Source organism: Osmerus eperlanus, chromosome 9, assembly GCF_963692335.1.
Source record: "Osmerus eperlanus chromosome 9, fOsmEpe2.1, whole genome shotgun sequence".
Taxonomy (NCBI): Eukaryota; Metazoa; Chordata; class Actinopteri; order Osmeriformes; family Osmeridae; genus Osmerus; species Osmerus eperlanus.
In genome coordinates, this window is record NC_085026.1 from 15,522,655 (window position 1) to 15,540,211 (window position 17,557).

At 48.2% G+C, this 17,557-nt stretch overlaps 2 protein-coding genes across 2 annotated transcripts in view; one reads left to right on the forward strand and one right to left on the reverse strand.

Moving 5' to 3' along the window:
- The window catches only part of fancm (FA complementation group M), a 35,872-nt gene that overhangs the window by 14,369 nt on the left and 3,946 nt on the right, over window positions 1–17,557 (reverse strand). Inside the window, exons 5-10 of the mRNA XM_062469560.1 lie at window positions 3,071–3,202; window positions 2,544–2,676; window positions 2,290–2,379; window positions 1,944–2,042; window positions 1,541–1,728; window positions 643–849 (exon numbers count right to left, since the gene is read on the reverse strand). Coding sequence (XP_062325544.1) covers window positions 643–849; window positions 1,541–1,728; window positions 1,944–2,042; window positions 2,290–2,379; window positions 2,544–2,676; window positions 3,071–3,202 — 849 coding nt within the window. The remainder of the gene's footprint in view (window positions 1–642; window positions 850–1,540; window positions 1,729–1,943; window positions 2,043–2,289; window positions 2,380–2,543; window positions 2,677–3,070; window positions 3,203–17,557) is intronic.
- soul3 (heme-binding protein soul3) lies at window positions 8,184–17,210 on the forward strand. The gene is made up of 5 exons (XM_062469611.1): window positions 8,184–8,816; window positions 13,700–13,794; window positions 14,599–14,740; window positions 14,884–15,067; window positions 15,174–17,210. Exons 1-5 carry the CDS (start codon window positions 8,585–8,587, stop codon window positions 15,343–15,345), a joined length of 825 nt encoding a protein of 274 aa, XP_062325595.1. The 5' UTR covers window positions 8,184–8,584; the 3' UTR covers window positions 15,346–17,210.

The window sequence follows — 17,557 nt, forward strand, 5'->3', positions numbered from 1 at the left end:
GAGAACTTGACAGCGGTCACTTAGTGTTGGGTGTTGTGAGGAAGACCCCCACGAGATCCTCCTCACATTCGCCTCTCTCCTCCTCCTCCTCCGCCCTCTGTGACATTACTTGTGAAAAGGGCTATACTAACACACTTGATTTGACTTGATTCCTTCTTTCTCTACTCTTATTATTTTCCTTCTCTTCCCTCACCCACTCCCTCCCTCACTCCCTCCCTCCCTCCCTCACCCCCTCCCTCCCTCCCTCATCCCCTCCCTCCCTCTCCCCCTCCCTCTCCCCCTCCCTCCCTCATCCCCTCCCTCCCTCTCCCCCCCCTCCCTCCCTCCCTCCCTCCCTCTCCCCCTCCCTCCCTCACCCCCTCCCTCCTTCACCCACTCCCTCACCCTCACCCCCTCCCTCACCCCCTCCCTCCCTCCCTCACCCCCTCCCTCCTTCACCCACTCCCTCCCTCCCACACCCTCTCCCTCACCCCCTCCCTCACCCCCTCCCTCCCTCTCCCCCTCCCTCCCTCACCCCCTCCCTTACCCCCTCCCTCCCTCTCCCCCTCCCTCCCTCACCCCCTCCCTCCTTCACCCACTCCCTCCTTCCCTCACCCTCACCCCCTCCCTCCCTCTCCCCCTCCCTCCCTCCCCCATCCTCACCCGTTCCTCTCTGCCCTCTGACAGGATCACCACGATCCTGCCCTGGCGCTTGCGTCCTGTGCGACCCATTCTCTGGACCAATCGGATCGGGCTCTTCTGAGCGTCGAAGCAGATGATGAGGTCGACCTCTCCGATGTCCAGCCCCTCCTCCCCTACACAAGTGGACACCAGAGTGTTGAAGCCTCCCTCACGGAAACGCCGCACCACCTGAGCAGAGGAGAGAGGGGGGGCTTGAACACTGGGAACTACACACATAATATAACCCTGTTAAACACTGGGAACTACACACATAATATAACCCTCTTAAACACTGGGAACTACACACATAATATAACCCTGTTAAACACTGGGAACTACACACATAATATAACCCTGTTAAACACTGGGAACTACACACATAATTTAAACACTGAGAACTGCACACATAATATAACCCTCTTTTACACTGGAAACTTCACACATAATATAACTCTCTCTCAAACTCTGGGAACTGCACAATTAATAAAACTATCTAAAGTTGGGATTTGACTTTCATTGATAAGCCATTAAACCCTTGTTCGCAAGGTAACCTTTAAAGTCCCAGGCAAACAAACGCTGGTGAGTTAGTCAGAAGCTAATGTTAAAGCTTTTCACCCGGCAACACAGTGACATCATGCTCTCATTGGCCCAGAGCAGTTGTTAGCTGTACTGGAGACATCACACCAGCAATACTTGTGTATTATTTAACATACAAGCTTTTACACAGCAAGGAGGGACCTAGTTTGGTTTGCACCAATCTTGCCTTATCTGCAGTACATTATAGAAGTGACATGGGTAGAACAGTGATGTCAAACAGTTATAAATACATACATAAACACACAGGTACGTATATGTGAGTATGACAGAAAGAAGTTCCTACTTCCAGCTGTTCCTTCTGGGTGAACCCTTTGACCTTCCCTGCAGAGGCCTGGCCCATGAAGGTCATGACCCTGATGACGTGCTGGTGTCGGTTCAACATGGCGGCAATCTCCTGCACGCTCTCGCGGAACGACGAGAAGATCATCACACGAGTGCTCACTTCCTGCTGCCTGCTGGCAGAGCCGAGGTCTGGACCAATCAGAGGAGGATAATATCAGCTCATTCAACTCAAAATACCGATATCCTGCCTCAATGGTGGGTAAAAAGGCAACACATTGTATAACTGACCCTTGTAAGCATCACATAAGTGATCCCTGTTACGATGCTGCATCTGGATCATTTAGATGTGGATCTTAGTCGAGTTGGGCACAGTGATAGTAAACACATTATTTGAAGCGTAGTACCTGAATGTGAGTTTTCAGCCCAGGTTTTGAAGTGTTGCAGAACTACCTCCTCCAGCTTCAGAAGCTTCGGGTGGCTGTAGATAAACTGCTCCCCTGGACCTGGGACACAGAGAAGGAGAAGAATGCATAATGCACAAAAACAACTAAGATTTCTGGGTACTAACCTGACATGAAGATTCATAGGGAAAACATTTTTAATTAACATTGGAGAACACAATACTCTCCTATGCAGTTGTCACCGGATCTCACATACAGAGCTTTCGAAAAAGCAAAAAAAACAAAACACATTGCGTTCTTGAACACAGCCCAGTAAAGATAGGGGCATCGTGCGGAGTGACATGGGTACCTGCAGACTTGAGGAACATGTTCTCCATCTCCTTATAGAGGTCCACGAAGGTCGGGTTCCTCTGGAGCTCATTCCTGGCCCGGGACATCTCTACCATCGCACGCGGAACCAAGACACACGGAAAAAAGAACAGAACAGAACACGATGGAACACAGCAGCGGAACACAATCAGAAGGAACACCCAACGTTAGCGTCTACCAGGCGGAGACAACATGCATCCAGGTGACGGCGTAGGTGTAGCGGGAGTCTCCTACCCCTTGTGCCGTCCATGATGCCCTGGATGTAAACGTAGAGCGAGCGCAGGCCCATGGCCATCAGCAGCTCGTAGCCGTGGTACAGGCTGATGCACAGGGCAAAGTCACCCTCCAGCGCCCCCTGTTGGCCCCCCTGTCACCAGCAGGACAGCAGAGCGGGATTAGCTCGAAACCAGGATGGGCTTAGCTTCACTAGCCAGACGGAGATGTAGTTGAAAAGCTCAGGGAAAGGCTGAGTGAGACTACAAAGAGCTTTACCGATGATGTCATATTATCAGTAATAGTGTATAGTGACAGGTCTAGGCTATAAGCTTGGTCTAGCCTGACTTAGCTGAGCTTGACATTACCTCATTTTGCAAGCAGATTACTTTATCACGTCAGTCACAACATGACAATGTTTACATTTTTTTTCGCCCTTAGTATGGGGGTCATCCAGTGGAAATCAGTTCTGTGGTGGCGCCATGTTTTGTGGTTGCATGGGGATGTGTTGTAGCACGACCAGGCTGGTGTGGTGGGCGACTGCGTACCCTGACGTGGGGTGGAGGGTTCCTACGGAACTGCTCTCTGGCCAGGATGAGCTGGTACTTGGTCAGGGAACGCAGATCCCTGGAGGACAGGACCCTGGTCTGGATCAGCCTGGACGTAAACCTCTCCAGGACCTTCGCAGGCCAGGACCACAGCGGAAAAGAGAGGGAGGCAGACATAAATGAGAGAGAAAGAAAAAACGAGCGAGAGGAGGAAAGTGTGTGTGTGAGAGAGAGAGAGAGAGAGAGAGAGAGAGAGAGAGAGAGAGAGAGAGAGAGAGAGAGAGAGAGAGAGAGAGAGAGAGAGAGCAAGAGCAACTGAGAGAGAAAGAGGAGACCTGTACTATAATGACACACAAAATTACCTAACAACTGTCTTTTTCCATTTACTGCGGTTTCTGGAGTAGCAAAGGAAAATTCACACAACAGACAGGCAGAATGTATCTATATGTATTCTTCCTCACAGCAGGAAATGTAAGTGTACAGCCGAATGAAAGAAACATTGGGCTTCCAATTGTTCTGATCGAGACCTACTGCTCCAGAAAAAATACATTTTAACGGATACCAGAATTTTTTAGTCATTTAGCAGACGCTCTTATCCAGAGCGACAATTCTCTGGTTTCTTCAGTCAAACATTTAGCTTTTACAAATTTGACACAGGATGAAAAGGGGCTTTCGTAAGCATGTTTCTCAACGACTATCCTACTGAACCCTGTTTGTCGAGAACTTTACACGTCATAAACGTAACCAAAGCATGTTATGCTTGTTTAGATAATTCTGTTGAAATTCAGTCTGACTGTTCATCTTATACGTGGAAGTAGGTTGCAATCTAGGTGGCAACATCTGCTCGTGGAAGGGAAAGTAAGAAGGTAATTACTGTTATCTACAAAAAGGACGATCAATATCAGTGTGCTGTTATCTTATAGGGGGCTTAGGAGCCAGGTAAGCAGAGAACCTGAATGTAACAGGCCTGGCTCAGCTAAAGCCTAGCCCTTGTGTTTGAGGAATCAGGAGGGGAGCCACCAGAACCATCAGGTCAGGGTGAAATAACCGACCCTGAGTCCATCTCGTAACAAAGTTATATCATCAGGTCCAACACACGGCACACAATGTCCTCCATGTCAAAGATCGGCTCCTCAGATTGCGGTCTGTCAGCGGTCCATGATGGATTGTTGTTTTTATTGAGACAATAAATTCGGTGAACCGCTTATTTTTTCTTTGCCATTTGAAACAAATGTCACACACGCCACAACAGAACACAGACAATAGCTAGTGCCCAAAGGTGAGATGCTACCATCAGTAACAAAGCCACATCACGACAGGAGGAGAGCAGTAAAACAGCAGACTACGTCCTACTTTGAGGTATCATTAGAGAGCGGTACGTGTCTCATTTCGCCTGGGGCATGGATTATGCGTGGGTCACAAATATGCCTTCCTCCAAATCATTACATAAAAGGATGAAAGAGAAAGAATCAAATAAGATCTAACCCCATGCCACCTTGTACCACTCCCACCCAGTAAGGACCATTTTAGGTGCTGACAAATCGCACGCAAGCTGGTAGCAGCATGTAGCCTGTCCAAGGAGCCTGTGTAAGGCCAGGATGGTCTCCTACCACGACCTGATGAACTCGTCCAGGTTTTTCAAAAAGGAGAGTTCAAAGAAGCACCACTCAGCCGAGAGAGTAAGGTTTCAGGCGGGCTCTCTAAAGAACATACCGGCATGGCCTTACACCTACGAGAATGTTCTAATTTCCATGCACAATACCATGTGATGCAGTGAGTAGTTGAAAGAACATCTTCCTGCTCTGATAAAATCCGCTGTGGCTACCAAAGGAAACCATGAACTGTCTGAACCCATCTGGCTGAGTCAGACTGTCAAATTTGTTCACCGATGACACGCATGCGCCCACACACACAAGCTAAAGGCTACAGACAGAATATAATCCTCGTGTTAATGTTTCTCTTATCTAATTATCTTTTTTGAGTTGCTCTTATTTTATTATCTTTTTCTTTGTTGCAGTGGTAAGTCACTGAGAACAGACTATGGTTATTCAAAGACAGGGTTGGTAATGTTGTTGAGATACACTCCTTGTCATTTGCTGAAATAAACTTCACATCCTGATAGCAGACAAAATCTAAAAGTATTATAAAAAAGTAAAACATTATAAATCAGATATCTGTGGGTGTAGCAGGACTGTAATAAACAAGACCAATCATTTACTTCAGATCAAACTTAATGATTGGACGCCATTTGGACCGAATGAAATGGTTGGACGGGCTACTTGTCTGTCTACCTTCCTACCTTCCGCCAGTAGTAAGGCAACGCAGCGCGTTCATGGAGGGAGTGGCTTTGAACGGAGGGGGTGGGATATTTAGGTTTGAATCCTTTCGATCTCGAGCCAAAATGGCTCGCAAAAGTTACCGACACTGCCTTTAAGCACAACAAGCAACCGAACGCTACGCACGTTGGTAGAAGTGGAGCATCATCAACATCACGCATCAAAACACACCAGTAAAGCTTATGTCATTTCATGATTAAGATGAGGACAACACCAAAATAACCCCCCAAAAAAGTCTTCATGTCCTCTACCCATTATTTCTCTTGAATCGAGTGATGAATTGCCTGTGAACGATTCTATTATATTTTGTATTTGCCACAATCCTACACTGTTATGGTTGGGCTGAACACTGGACTGTCTCGGTCCCCAGCAGAGCTTGGAGAGTCTTCAGGAGCCAGGTGTCCCCAAGGGCCCACAGCAGGGAAGCCACAACACCTGGTCCCTGTCAGATTAACCAATGGGATTACAGGAAACCAATTGGTTTCTAATCATCCTATAGCCAGAGTGGAGAGAGAATGAGGTGAGGAAAAGAGCAAGGTGGGAACGAGAAAGAAAGAGACGGGGGAGAGAGAGAGAGACAGAGAGAGACAGAGACAGAGACAGAGACAGAGAGAGAGACAGAGAGAGAGAGAGAGAGAGAGAGAGAGAGAGAGAGAGAGAGAGAGAGAGAGAGAGAGAGAGAGAGTAGAAGTAGAGGTTTTTCCTGCATCGAGAAAATGTTGGCGCGCGCCAAAGCCGTTTTCCCGAGCGCTAGTGACAAATCCCGAACGCCAAAGGCAAAAAAAAATCAGCGATGAAGAAAAGAAAGAACAAAAAGCTGTGGTCATCACGCGTGCAATGCATGTCAGCGAATATGTTCTCAATAGTATGTTTCAAGTAGGCTACAGCCGAACCCTCGTTCTGTTTTGATCAATAGTAATCGAGTTGATAAGCGTGTCTTCTTGTCTGATCAATACGCAACTGTGAGGACAGAGTGGCCACTAAACTGTCGTTCCGCTGCGAGGGCCAGCCCCACGAATACACCTGTACAAATGCAAATGAAATTTGCACTCAGAATGCTGACAAAAGTTTGATTTACGATTTCAAACGCAGTCTCCATTGGTATTCTTAACCTGGAATGATAATATATAGTGCAGTGTTTCCTCTATGGCTACATTTCTGCCGCCACGGTATCAGAAATCAGGCTGTACAAAATGTTTGGCCGTCTATCAGCAGTGATTGTTAGAGTGCATGTCGGAGGGGGGGGGGGGGGGGGGGGAGATGCAAAACACCTGGGAATAAATACATTGATTAGAAAAAAGAAGAAAAAAAAGAATATATATATAAAATTTTTAGAGAGGTAGACAGAGAGACGGAGAGAGAGAGAGAGAGAGAGAGAGAGAGAGAGAGAGAGAGAGAGAGAGAGAGAGAGAGAGAGAGAGAGAGAGAGAGAGAGAGAGAGAGAGAGAGAGAGAGAGAGGTAGACAGAGAGAGACAAAGACACACACAGAGACAGTAAGGCAGAGACAGATTCCATCTCCAGGGTTCTCTTCATCCATCACCCCTCACATGCTCGGTCCCAGACACAGATCAGCTCTACTGGCCGCTGGACGAGGACATGTGTGGACGTGATGAGGGGAGGAGGAGGAGAGGGAGGAGGGTGAGCAGCACACATCAAGAGCAACGCCCACGGAGGGGTTACAGAGTGCCCTCTGTGGGACAGACAGAGATCTGATTGGACGAGGCGGAGCTTGGGCGACGCGGAGAACCAATCCGACAGACAGTTGTCTGGGAAGCTATTAATAACGGAAGACGCAGAATGCTTACCCACAATTCTGCACCGAATGGACGCACAACCTGTGAGCCATGAACTGATGCTCAACACTGACATCGTTAACTCAAGGCAAAGCTAACAGGAGAAAGGTATCAATATGGACTCAGCCACAGATGAAGGTTGTTTCCAATCATTTCTCCTTGATTAGTGTGCTACAACTCAAGTACATCAGACAACACTGTCATCCCTTTCACAATCAATCAAGACACTACCTCTGTGTTCCAACAACGTCCTCCTCACGTGACAACATGTTAACTCTCCCGAATCCCATGTGGGCAAGGAGCCACGACATACAGGCAAACAGATGGGCCTATCAGTGCCCTGCCTGCACCCTCACGCACGGATGGAATGCAGTGTTACATAATCTGTTCCTCTGTCTGTACGTGTTTAATGGAGACTGCAGCATGGTGGGAACCGCCTGCATCACAGCCGTGGTGAAAATCCCTACATCCTTATCCGCGCACTCGCTCAAACACAACAGGGAGTCATTTGCGTGACACAAAAGCACACGTACTAGTCTGAGCCCTCATCTCTCTCGTCCAGTGCAGTGATTGGTGGTCATAGTAATGGTTGTCTTCGATTCATAACTTCGTTAAAGAAGTGTAAAAGTCCTTTATTTGTAAAAAAAAAAAATATATATATATATAAATAATTAATAAATTAATTAAAAAATAACAGGCGCCGTGTACCCCAACGCACTGATCTCCAGTTCACTTGAGGCAACACAACTGAACAGTTGAACATTCGTTTGATGCCCTGTTCGTTTGTGTATGTGTTATACATATCGAATATTGTTTGTAATACACGTGAAAGCCGTTGGGGAGTAATAATTGTGCTCGGTAGCGCAAGCGTGTGTCTTCTGTAAATACTGGGGATCGAACTCCAAGCTCTTTATCCACGGACTGGGAAGGGCGGGACCAATGTGAAGAGTTTAGCCTATTGTATCACGTGGTTTCCCTTCGCCTCTTATAAACATGTAAGTTCACCAGTCCACAAAAAGCGTCGCGTACTTACGGACAGATCGAGGACAGTTACCTTATAGCCTACCAAAAGACCAATATTTAAGGCAACTTAAATAGCGTGTCTGTTAAGACCAGATATATTCTGCAAAGACAGTAGAATGGCTGCATGCAAGCGTCCCGATCAGCGCTCTAACTGGTAGCCTAGGCTATGAACACAAAGTTTTCTTAAAACGGATATTACCCGTCAGAAAATTGCAAAGTGTCTCAACTCTGACAAGATACACTGTCAACTCTGACAAAATACACTGATATTTAAACACAATATCGTAGAGGTCTTGGAGTAGACCCAGTATTAGCCGACCTATTCCGCAGAGCTGAGCTGCAAGTATTCAGGGATACGAGAATGGACCCTAGTGGTTGTCGTATGAGCAGTGGAGGTGGAGGCGACGGGCCTGATTTTGGACCCCAACATGGGATGATAACACTAGAAGACCTCGAATCTTTTTCGGAAGACCAGCTGTCAGATTCGGACAATGGGAGCCTGGAGAGAGAGGGGGAGACTATGGACGACGATAACCAACTGCTGCGTTATTGGCAGGACGTAGCGCGAGGACACCAAGTGGAGGTTCCTACAGGTAAACCGTGTCAGGGTGAAAGTACACACTATACGGTTAGGAATATAACTGAATACGTTGTGATGTGACACAGGCTGTGGGCAGAGTACAGTAGAAACAAAATGGCTGGCACTGTATGGCTACTGTATATTATCACAACAATAATGCGGCCATATAAACCGTGGGTCTAATTTGTTTTAATTTCCTGTTCCATCCAGATTCCTAGACTCCTGCGAGCGAGATTATCTACAAATCGAACTAAAACCGCAAGCGCTGTCAAATCAAAACACATTGTGTCAGTTGCAATGATAATGTTATTTTTGCACCGGATTTGGAAGAACGAACGAGCGAGTGAGTCCAGTTGAACGATCACATAAACACAATCAGCAGCAACTGTGGTATCAAGTTGCTACATTGCAACAACTATCAAAATAACATTGTCAGAAAGTATTGACTGCAATGTAGCTGGCTACTAAAGGTGAAGCCTCGCATTTTCCACAATCCATATTGTTGTCAGAACAGGTCTAGTGTGTTTACCAGAAGTTATTATTAGCCCGATTCATTGTGTTTTAGAACCCCATTTCCACCTCTAAAGAACACCCTCCCCCTTTTGTACCTTTCTTTTGCCCCAGTCTAGTATCCAGGACAAAGCAGCATTTCCAGGCAGGGCTGACGATGAGGACAGCTACACACTGGTCCACCAGATGTGTCTACCCCCCTGTCTTCATTTGACAAAGAGAAAAGGGCCACAGATCATATACTGTTTGCCGACATACAATTAGTGTTTAAAGCGCCTACAACTCAGAAAATATTGCAGCACCACAATGCTGGTCATATATTTTTTTGCTAGTGAACCACCCTGAATCTAAGCGTGTGGGGTAACACTGCAGCCTTCTGCCCTGTCAGAGGCCGACAATAGCTGCTTAACTGCATGTTCTTTAAATCTACCGAGTGAATAACCTGGATTCAGGAAGCAAGCTGCCTTGTGTTGATGTGATGCGTGGTAATTTCCTAGTAAATACATCTGGTGTTGATAAAGTATCTTGGACAAAGCAGGGATGACCAGTTCACAGGTGTGGCCATAACATTCAAGAGACCAACTAGCACAGAACTCCATAAAGGTTAGGTTATGAGGTTGAGTGAGGACAGTTTGCCTCAGCCTGCAGGCCTGCAGGCCGGTGAGGGTAGACCATGACTAAGGGTTAGACAGCTCCCCCCAGGAGGTTATGAGGAGTCAGAGAAACACAGAACCGACCCTTTCTCGCGTGCCTAAATGAAGCCTGTCATTACAGTCAGACAAGGGTGACATACCCTCTCGTTCTGTCGCACAAAGTTCAGTACGTCAGCCAGCCAGCCACAGCCTGGTGTGTGTTTATGAACAGAGCCTGGATTTGTACTAGAACGCCCCTGCCCAGGGGCAGAGCAGCAGAGGCAAGTTGATCTGACCTACTTCCACAGCCTGTGGAATGCAGACAGGGTGAGCTGAGCAGAGCGCAAGGCCTGAACATGGCAGGGCCATGGTGAGGGAGGGAAACATCTGCCCTGGGGGGGGGGGGGTACTGCGGGCTGTGGGCTGCTGAGGGCTGGGGGGTTCTGTGGGCTGGGGGGGTACTGAGGGTTGGGGGGTGCTGAGGGTTGAGGGGGTACTGAGGGTTGGGGGGTGCTGAGGGTTGGGGGGTGCTGAGGGTTGAGGGGGTGCTGTGGGTTGAGGGGGTGCTGAGGGTTGAGGGGTGCTGAGGGTTGAGGGGGTGCTGTGGGCTGGGGGGTACTGTGGGCTGCTGAGGGTTGAGGGGGTGCTGTGGGCTGGGGGGGTACTGAGGGTTGGGGGGGTGCTGAGGGTTGAGGGGGTGCTGTGGGTTGAGGGGGTGCTGTGGGCTGGGGGGGTACTGAGGGTTGGGGGGGTGCTGAGGGTTGGGGCGGTGCTGAGGGTTGAGGGGGTGCTGTGGGCTGGGGGGTACTGAGGGTTGGGGGTACTGAGGGCTGGGGGTCTCTGGCCCTTACACACAGCGGTCTCGTGGGTCACAACCCCTGAGAGGAGGGATCCCTGCAGTCTGGCTGGCTGGATGGCTGATTAGCTGGCAAGCGGGTCAAGACTTCGTGCCAGTATATAATTTACCTTTTACATTCGAGTCATTTAGCAGACGCCTTGATCCGAAGCGACATACAAATGATGCAAATGCAGAGCAGAGATTAGGAAGCAGATAGATTTGTGGTGTTCTGAGAAACTGAACAGAAGAAAATGTTTGATGGAAAGGAAAGCCTGAAAGCCAGTAGAATATTAGCATGGAGCAGATAGATAGGGCTTTCTAGCTGCAAGGATTAGTCTGGTTAGTATGTTTTGGTGCTGAACAGTTGGCTGTTAAATCCAGTCCTGAAATAGGAGGGTCATGACAGTAGAGAAAGCTAGGGTAAACCTCTTTACTGTGCTGCAGGGCTTAGAGCATGAGCACACTCATGGCGCTGTTCCATGGTGTGGCACCAGCTCGACCCAATTAGTTTGGGTCCGAAATTTTTGGATTTTTCATCTGGCAAATCTGGAACGTGGTAAATGATTGGAATTTTGGTACCACCTCTGTCGTGGTTCCTAGTGAGCTGGAAAGGAGGCAATACCAAAAGGTGGCATGAAAACTACAGACTAAGCAGAGAGAATTGCGGTCGTTGTTTAGTTACCACTGTCGTATCAGCAGTGATTCTCTTGAAAGCAGAATTCTTTATCGCTGGCATATCAACAATGCTCGCTTAAGAGCAGGAAGGAGACCAGAAACACCGTATTACACGGCCTGATGCAGTTCTCAAACAGTCCCACTGTTCAGACAAAGAGGTTTACTCTGGAAATGCAACAGATTGAGGCCAATTACCCCCCAGATTAGTATATGCAGCCATGATTTCAAAGCAACCTGGCACACACAACCCCAGAATTCATAGTTCTGAAAATAAGTCACTTCTCAGAATGTTAAAATAACAACAAGAGATAAGCCTGGTAAACCGTCATCAAGACATCAGCCTGGTAAACAGTCATCAAGACATCAGCCTGGTAAACAGTCGGTTTATTGATTAAGTGAATAAGCAGACAGCCCAGTCATGTAGCCTTCTCAACAAACATCTCATTTTAACCCTGGTATTCCTCCGTTCTGATGTTGTGTTACACCAACTTGCACCCGAACAACAAATCAGCCATTCCTTCTCTTCTACATTGTCTTCTCTCCCCAATTCCTGTTGGTTCTACTGAAAGAGTTTGTACGTCCGACTACCGAAGTTTCTTTATAAAAAACAAGCTCAGGCCAAATAATGGTTAACATTTTCATCACGATGAAAGACAACCCTTTTGGATGAATCATTTCCAGTCCATATCACTCCCTATCTCTGTATTACAGTTCTCTTTAAATTTAGATGAAAACTGATACCGGACTATAGAGAGGGTGGGATCTGAAGATAGGCCTGAAGTCATTCTGTTTTGATATCTCATTGCAGTACAGCTACTCTCTCCTAGGCAGTCTGGCTGTACTAGCACATGAGTCTTTACTCCAGAGTCATGGTGGGGAGAGATCTTGGAGGTGTGTGTGTGTGTGAGAGAAATAGGTGCAGGGTGTGTGTGTGTATGTGCAAGTTGAAGGCCTGTAGGACCTGGGTAGGGGTGTGTGTAGGGGTGTGTGTGTGTGTGTGTGTGTGTGTGTGTGAAGTAGCCAACTTGCCTGGCTACTAGTAACACCATACACAGTGAAGCTACACCGATAGGGATACATTTCCCTGTTCAACACTGGGCAAACACACACACAGGGTCGATTTCCGAGCCACCCTCTTGATCAATGATTGACAGTGTTAACCATGTTGACCCTACGCTACTCGAGTAGAAACTCCTGATGTCTTCAAAGGTGTCGGTAAGCAACACGCGCTGAACAAATCTCATGTCTACATACAGCTACAACAGGTGCCTGTATCTGCCATGGCCGGCAAAACAAACACGGCATCTTGCACAGCTAGCAAACCTGTGAAAACCAACCGGTGCCGTTTCCTATCGAGAAGGGTTTTCACCCAGATGGGGCTGCTCTCAAGATCACGCAGGGCCTTTCTGTCTGACTGGAAGAGGCTGGCCGGGGGGGTTCTCTGGTCGTTGAGGTGTGATGTCTGTCTAAGAAAGCCAGGTGATAGCGTGACAATTACAGGGCAGCTATGTGTATGGTGTGTGTGTGTGTGTGTTTTGTCCTCCTGCCTGCCCCCCCCCCCCCCTCCTCCTCATGTCTGTCAGTGTTGATCATCATCTCTCTCTGGCCCGCTGCCCTGTGAGTTTGGCAGCATGGGGTGGCACAGTTGTCACGCCAAGCCCCTGCCTGCCTGGCACCGCCCGGCCCACGGAGCTCACAAGTCAAAGGGATTTATTCATCATGCGCACAGCTGAACACAAGTTCACCCGTGTCTTTGGCCTCCTTGAGGGTGTTGGTTGGTTTGGGTGCAGTTCTACGGGGGTATGTGAGCGTGTCACCGCTTGTACAAAAATAAATAATTCAGATCCTGAATTTGATCCTGAACAATGACACGGCAAGCAACAACTGAGTAGTTGAGTAGTAAGCAAATATTAACTCAAAGCACTAGCAGCAAAATAAAAGAAAGCTAAAGAAATAGAACAATAGCTGAAGGAAAAGACTAATTGCAAACGGCTTGGGGAGTTGTCATTGGAGCACTAGGCCACAGAGCCTGGCCCAGCTGAACCTGGTCTGGACAGGGGACAGCAGGGCAGGCTCGGATGCTGGCTCTAAGTGTCTCCAAGCACGCTGCTCGGAGATGCCGTAAACAAACACACAACAGGAAGACTGCGTTGCCTGAGAGATTACTGCCTTAAATAAGATTTGAAATGCTGACACCCCCCTCTTTGTCCCCCCCTCCTCCTCTTCTCCTCTCCCCCCCAGACATGGCTGAACCCATCCACCAGCTCACCACCAATAACGATGGTCACCACAGCAGGGAGAGGGTTCCCTTCACCCTCCTCACACGCAACGACAAGGTCAGTCTAGAAAGACCAGTGGACAGACGTCCAGCTGTTGGTCACTGTTCAGCTGTCCGGTTCCCTTACATCTAGCTGGGCTGGAGGAGGGGGGAGGGTTGGGGGGGAGGGTCAAACAGGGTAATCACATTACCTCACTATGCCCCACAGTCCCATACACCCCACAGAGACCGCATGCACGCTTCCAAATCTAGGCTACTTTTGTTTCAATTTCCTGAAAAGGGCAACCTTCTTAACATCGCACAGATGTTAAGCAACCTGAACCTCCACTTAATATCAGTGGCTTTTAATAGAATCCAAACTAGGCCACTCAAATTCCACTCTAAGGCCATGGAGAGAGAGACCAAAGAGGCTGCAGGGAGAGAGACCTGAGAGACAGGGAGAGGACATGGAGATAAACCAGAGAGAGAGACACCAGGGAGACTAGAGAGTGTGCAGAAAGAAACCAGAGAAAGAGAGATAGAGAGAGTGACCAGAAACAGACCAGAGAGAGAAGTGAGACAAGTGTTATGATAGGCTGGGAAATGTGGTGTTTCTAATTGAACTAATGTGAGGACAATCCCCAAGGCGGATAAGCCATCTAGGCCTGGTATAAATAAAATGGTCTAATTGGTTTACCTCAGGACAGGACCTGTCCAGGATGAGGGTTAAACAAAGGAGAGACGCATGTCACAGGATTCTGGTGTGTGTGTGTGTGTGTGTGTGTGTGTGTGTGTGTGTGTGTGTGTGTGTGTGTGTGTGTGTGTGTGTGTGTGTGTGTGTGTGTGTGTGTGTGTGTGTGTGTGTGTGTGTGTGTGTGTGTAGTGCGGGGACGTGTTGTGGGAGAAGCGGCACTATGAGAAGGCCCACTGGGCGTGCATCACAATCCAAGAAGACACGTATGAACAGAGCATCTGCTACGGCTTCATGAAGATCATGAGATACATCTGCCAGCAGAACACCAGTGGTCAGTCCTCTCTCTCACTCTCTCTCTCTCTCTCTCTCTCTCTCACTCTCTGTCACACACACACTCCCTCTCTCATTTTTTCTCTCCAAGACACACACAGCCTGTTAACCCCCCCCCCCCCCATCTCTCTGTCCGGTCCTCAGGTAACTACCTAGGCATGACCATCCCCATCGTGACGGTGGTGCGGACCAGCGAGGACCAGTCCACCATGTTCAGGGAGGTGACAGTGGCATACTACCTCCCCCCTGAGCACCAGGCCCAGCCGCCCCAAGCGCTGGACACTGACGTGGTGATAGAGGAGTGGCCGGCCATCATCGCCTATACCAGGTACCAGGAGCTGTGTCTGTGCGGTGTGAAGGCCGCACAGGGTGGGCCCCATACTGAGGTACGGGAGGGATTTCATTTCTCTCTCTCTCCTTGTCCATCACCTCAGAGAGTTTGGCGGACCCACCAACGAGGTCACCATCATCAACGAGATCCGCACCATGGCCGTGATCCTGGGCCTGCCGGACACCGGCGTGAGCGACTCGTTCATCGTGGCGGGCTACACGAACCCGGCCGCTGCCGTGCGACACAACGAGATATGGTTCCTGGAGCGACCTTGAGCACGTGACCCACTGCTGTAAAGAAGATTTGAAAAGCTGACACCCTCCTCCCGTTCATCCCACCCTTCCTAGCCTTGCCTCTCCCTTACCTGACCCATCAAGCGCCCCCCCCCCCCACCACCACCGCCCAATGAAGAGCCTTGTTCCCCAGAGAAAGAGAGGAGATTCAGGCGGTTCAGGTAGACCTTGTTAACGGACACACTGCAACAGCTGTTGGCTGAGGTGGTTCAAACTCCTGCGTTCTTTCTGCTGTTCTTTAGCACACCTTTTGTGACTGTGATTGTACGTGATGGGGGGGGTTACGTGACGACAGCTCAATGTTTTTGCTGTAAACCGACACACGCGCACAAAAACATAAGTTTGATTCTCATTCTGTGCCAGTAACAGTATGGCTGAAGAAGCCACAATAGAACTGGAAGTTCGGATTACCGAGAGAGAGGGGGGCGGGGGTGAACCACTGTCTCTGGACTGCCTGATTGTGGGAAGATGAGTGGATTACGGGTAGTGAGCCGCTGTTTTCTAAACTGTAGGTTCCATTTCTCCTAAGGAATCACTTGAGTATTTGAATCCAGACATGCGTGCGCGCACACACACACACACACACAGAGACACGCAAGCACACACACAGATACGCAAGCACAGCTACACACACAGACACCTACACTGTCTTGAGACAGCCAACAGTATGAATGTATGAACGCCACAAAATCGAACTACGACTCATTACTTCAAAACCAAAACAATCACTGTCTATTGCTGTATGACAATCAAGTATAGCATGCTATCCGGTTCATGCATTCCTCAGTCTTAAAGCCATGTTCATACAACGGACAGCAAACCACTGCTGTCCCCTTTCTGCTCTTTGTGGATGTCTGTGTGTGTGTGCGTATATCTACTACTGAACCTGCACACAGTACCTGCCACAGAGTTGACGATGAAAGGCATAGAGAGCAATATATATACAACACAATCACTGCTATTTTATAAAATATATTTCTTTTTTTGTAAATACAAACAAAACTGTTATATTTCAGTTCTGAGAATTTAAGGTTAAAAACCGAGATCTTGAAAATCTTTCAAAGGTGCAAAAGATATAAGACTAGAGGTATTTTCTATCTTCACATTATTAAAATAGTATGAATGATTGAATGAATGAATTCAGAAAAAGGTGGATATATTTATCATACAATGTAATTGTAAAGAGGAGCTATATAGGAGAGACAAGGAGAGGATCAATCATTCTTGTTTTAGAAGACAATAGGCTGACTTCTGAACAGCGGGGCTGTAGCTATGGTAACACCGTGTCCAGTAGCTAACTGTACTTTGCCAAATCATCACTGTGGAAGGACGTTTCGTGTTTCAGAAGCTCCATCAGTCTAGCGCCCGGAGTAGCGTTGCCGATGTTGAGGTTTCACCTCCGAACCAGAACCATGTTGGTCTTAGCAATGAAGGCTCCTGTAAGGGTCGGAGACAACGTCTTCAGTTCAGATGCTCTGTGCATCGGAGGTTCATATTCACTACTGGTCCCTAATTGGCTTCACTGACACTAACCTCCAACCATGTCCCCAACCATGCAAGTTGGAGTCTGACAGTTTCAAAGTGTCAGGGCCTGTTAGCTCCACGAACAACTAACAACTTCAGTTGGTGACTACTGAAACAGACTGTGTAATCTGGGAACACCCCGTTACAGCATTTTACTTTCACTTCATTTATCTATTATTTTCTTCTTCTGTGTTTTGTAGAAGTGCTGTACAGTGAAATGTTGACGTGCAACAACGAGAGCTACTGTGGATTTCTTAATTGTTTCGTTAAAACAAAATGTTTGTCTCCTTTCTTTAAAAAAAATAAAGTGACATGAAATCCTGGTAGGGGGTATTGGGGGTGTGTTGTGTTCTACAGACGGTATATCGCCTGTTCGTTTCAACAAAGCGTCAAACTACCATGTCCTCTGGACACCGAAGACTCTAACTCAGAAACTGGCTCACACCCCACATGCTCAGATCTAGTTGCATGGCTGCCACGGTAACCGTTTCATCTCCTCGTATATTCTCACGCGAGCCTGTAAGTTCCCGAAACTGATCCTGGCCCTGTGTTTCTGTGAGCCTGGGTCAGAGGCCAGGGAATACCTCCTCATACCCGCATCCCTTCTGTACATGGGCGCATAGGGACTGTATGCAGGGATTGTGTAGGCCAGGTGGGATACGTGATACAG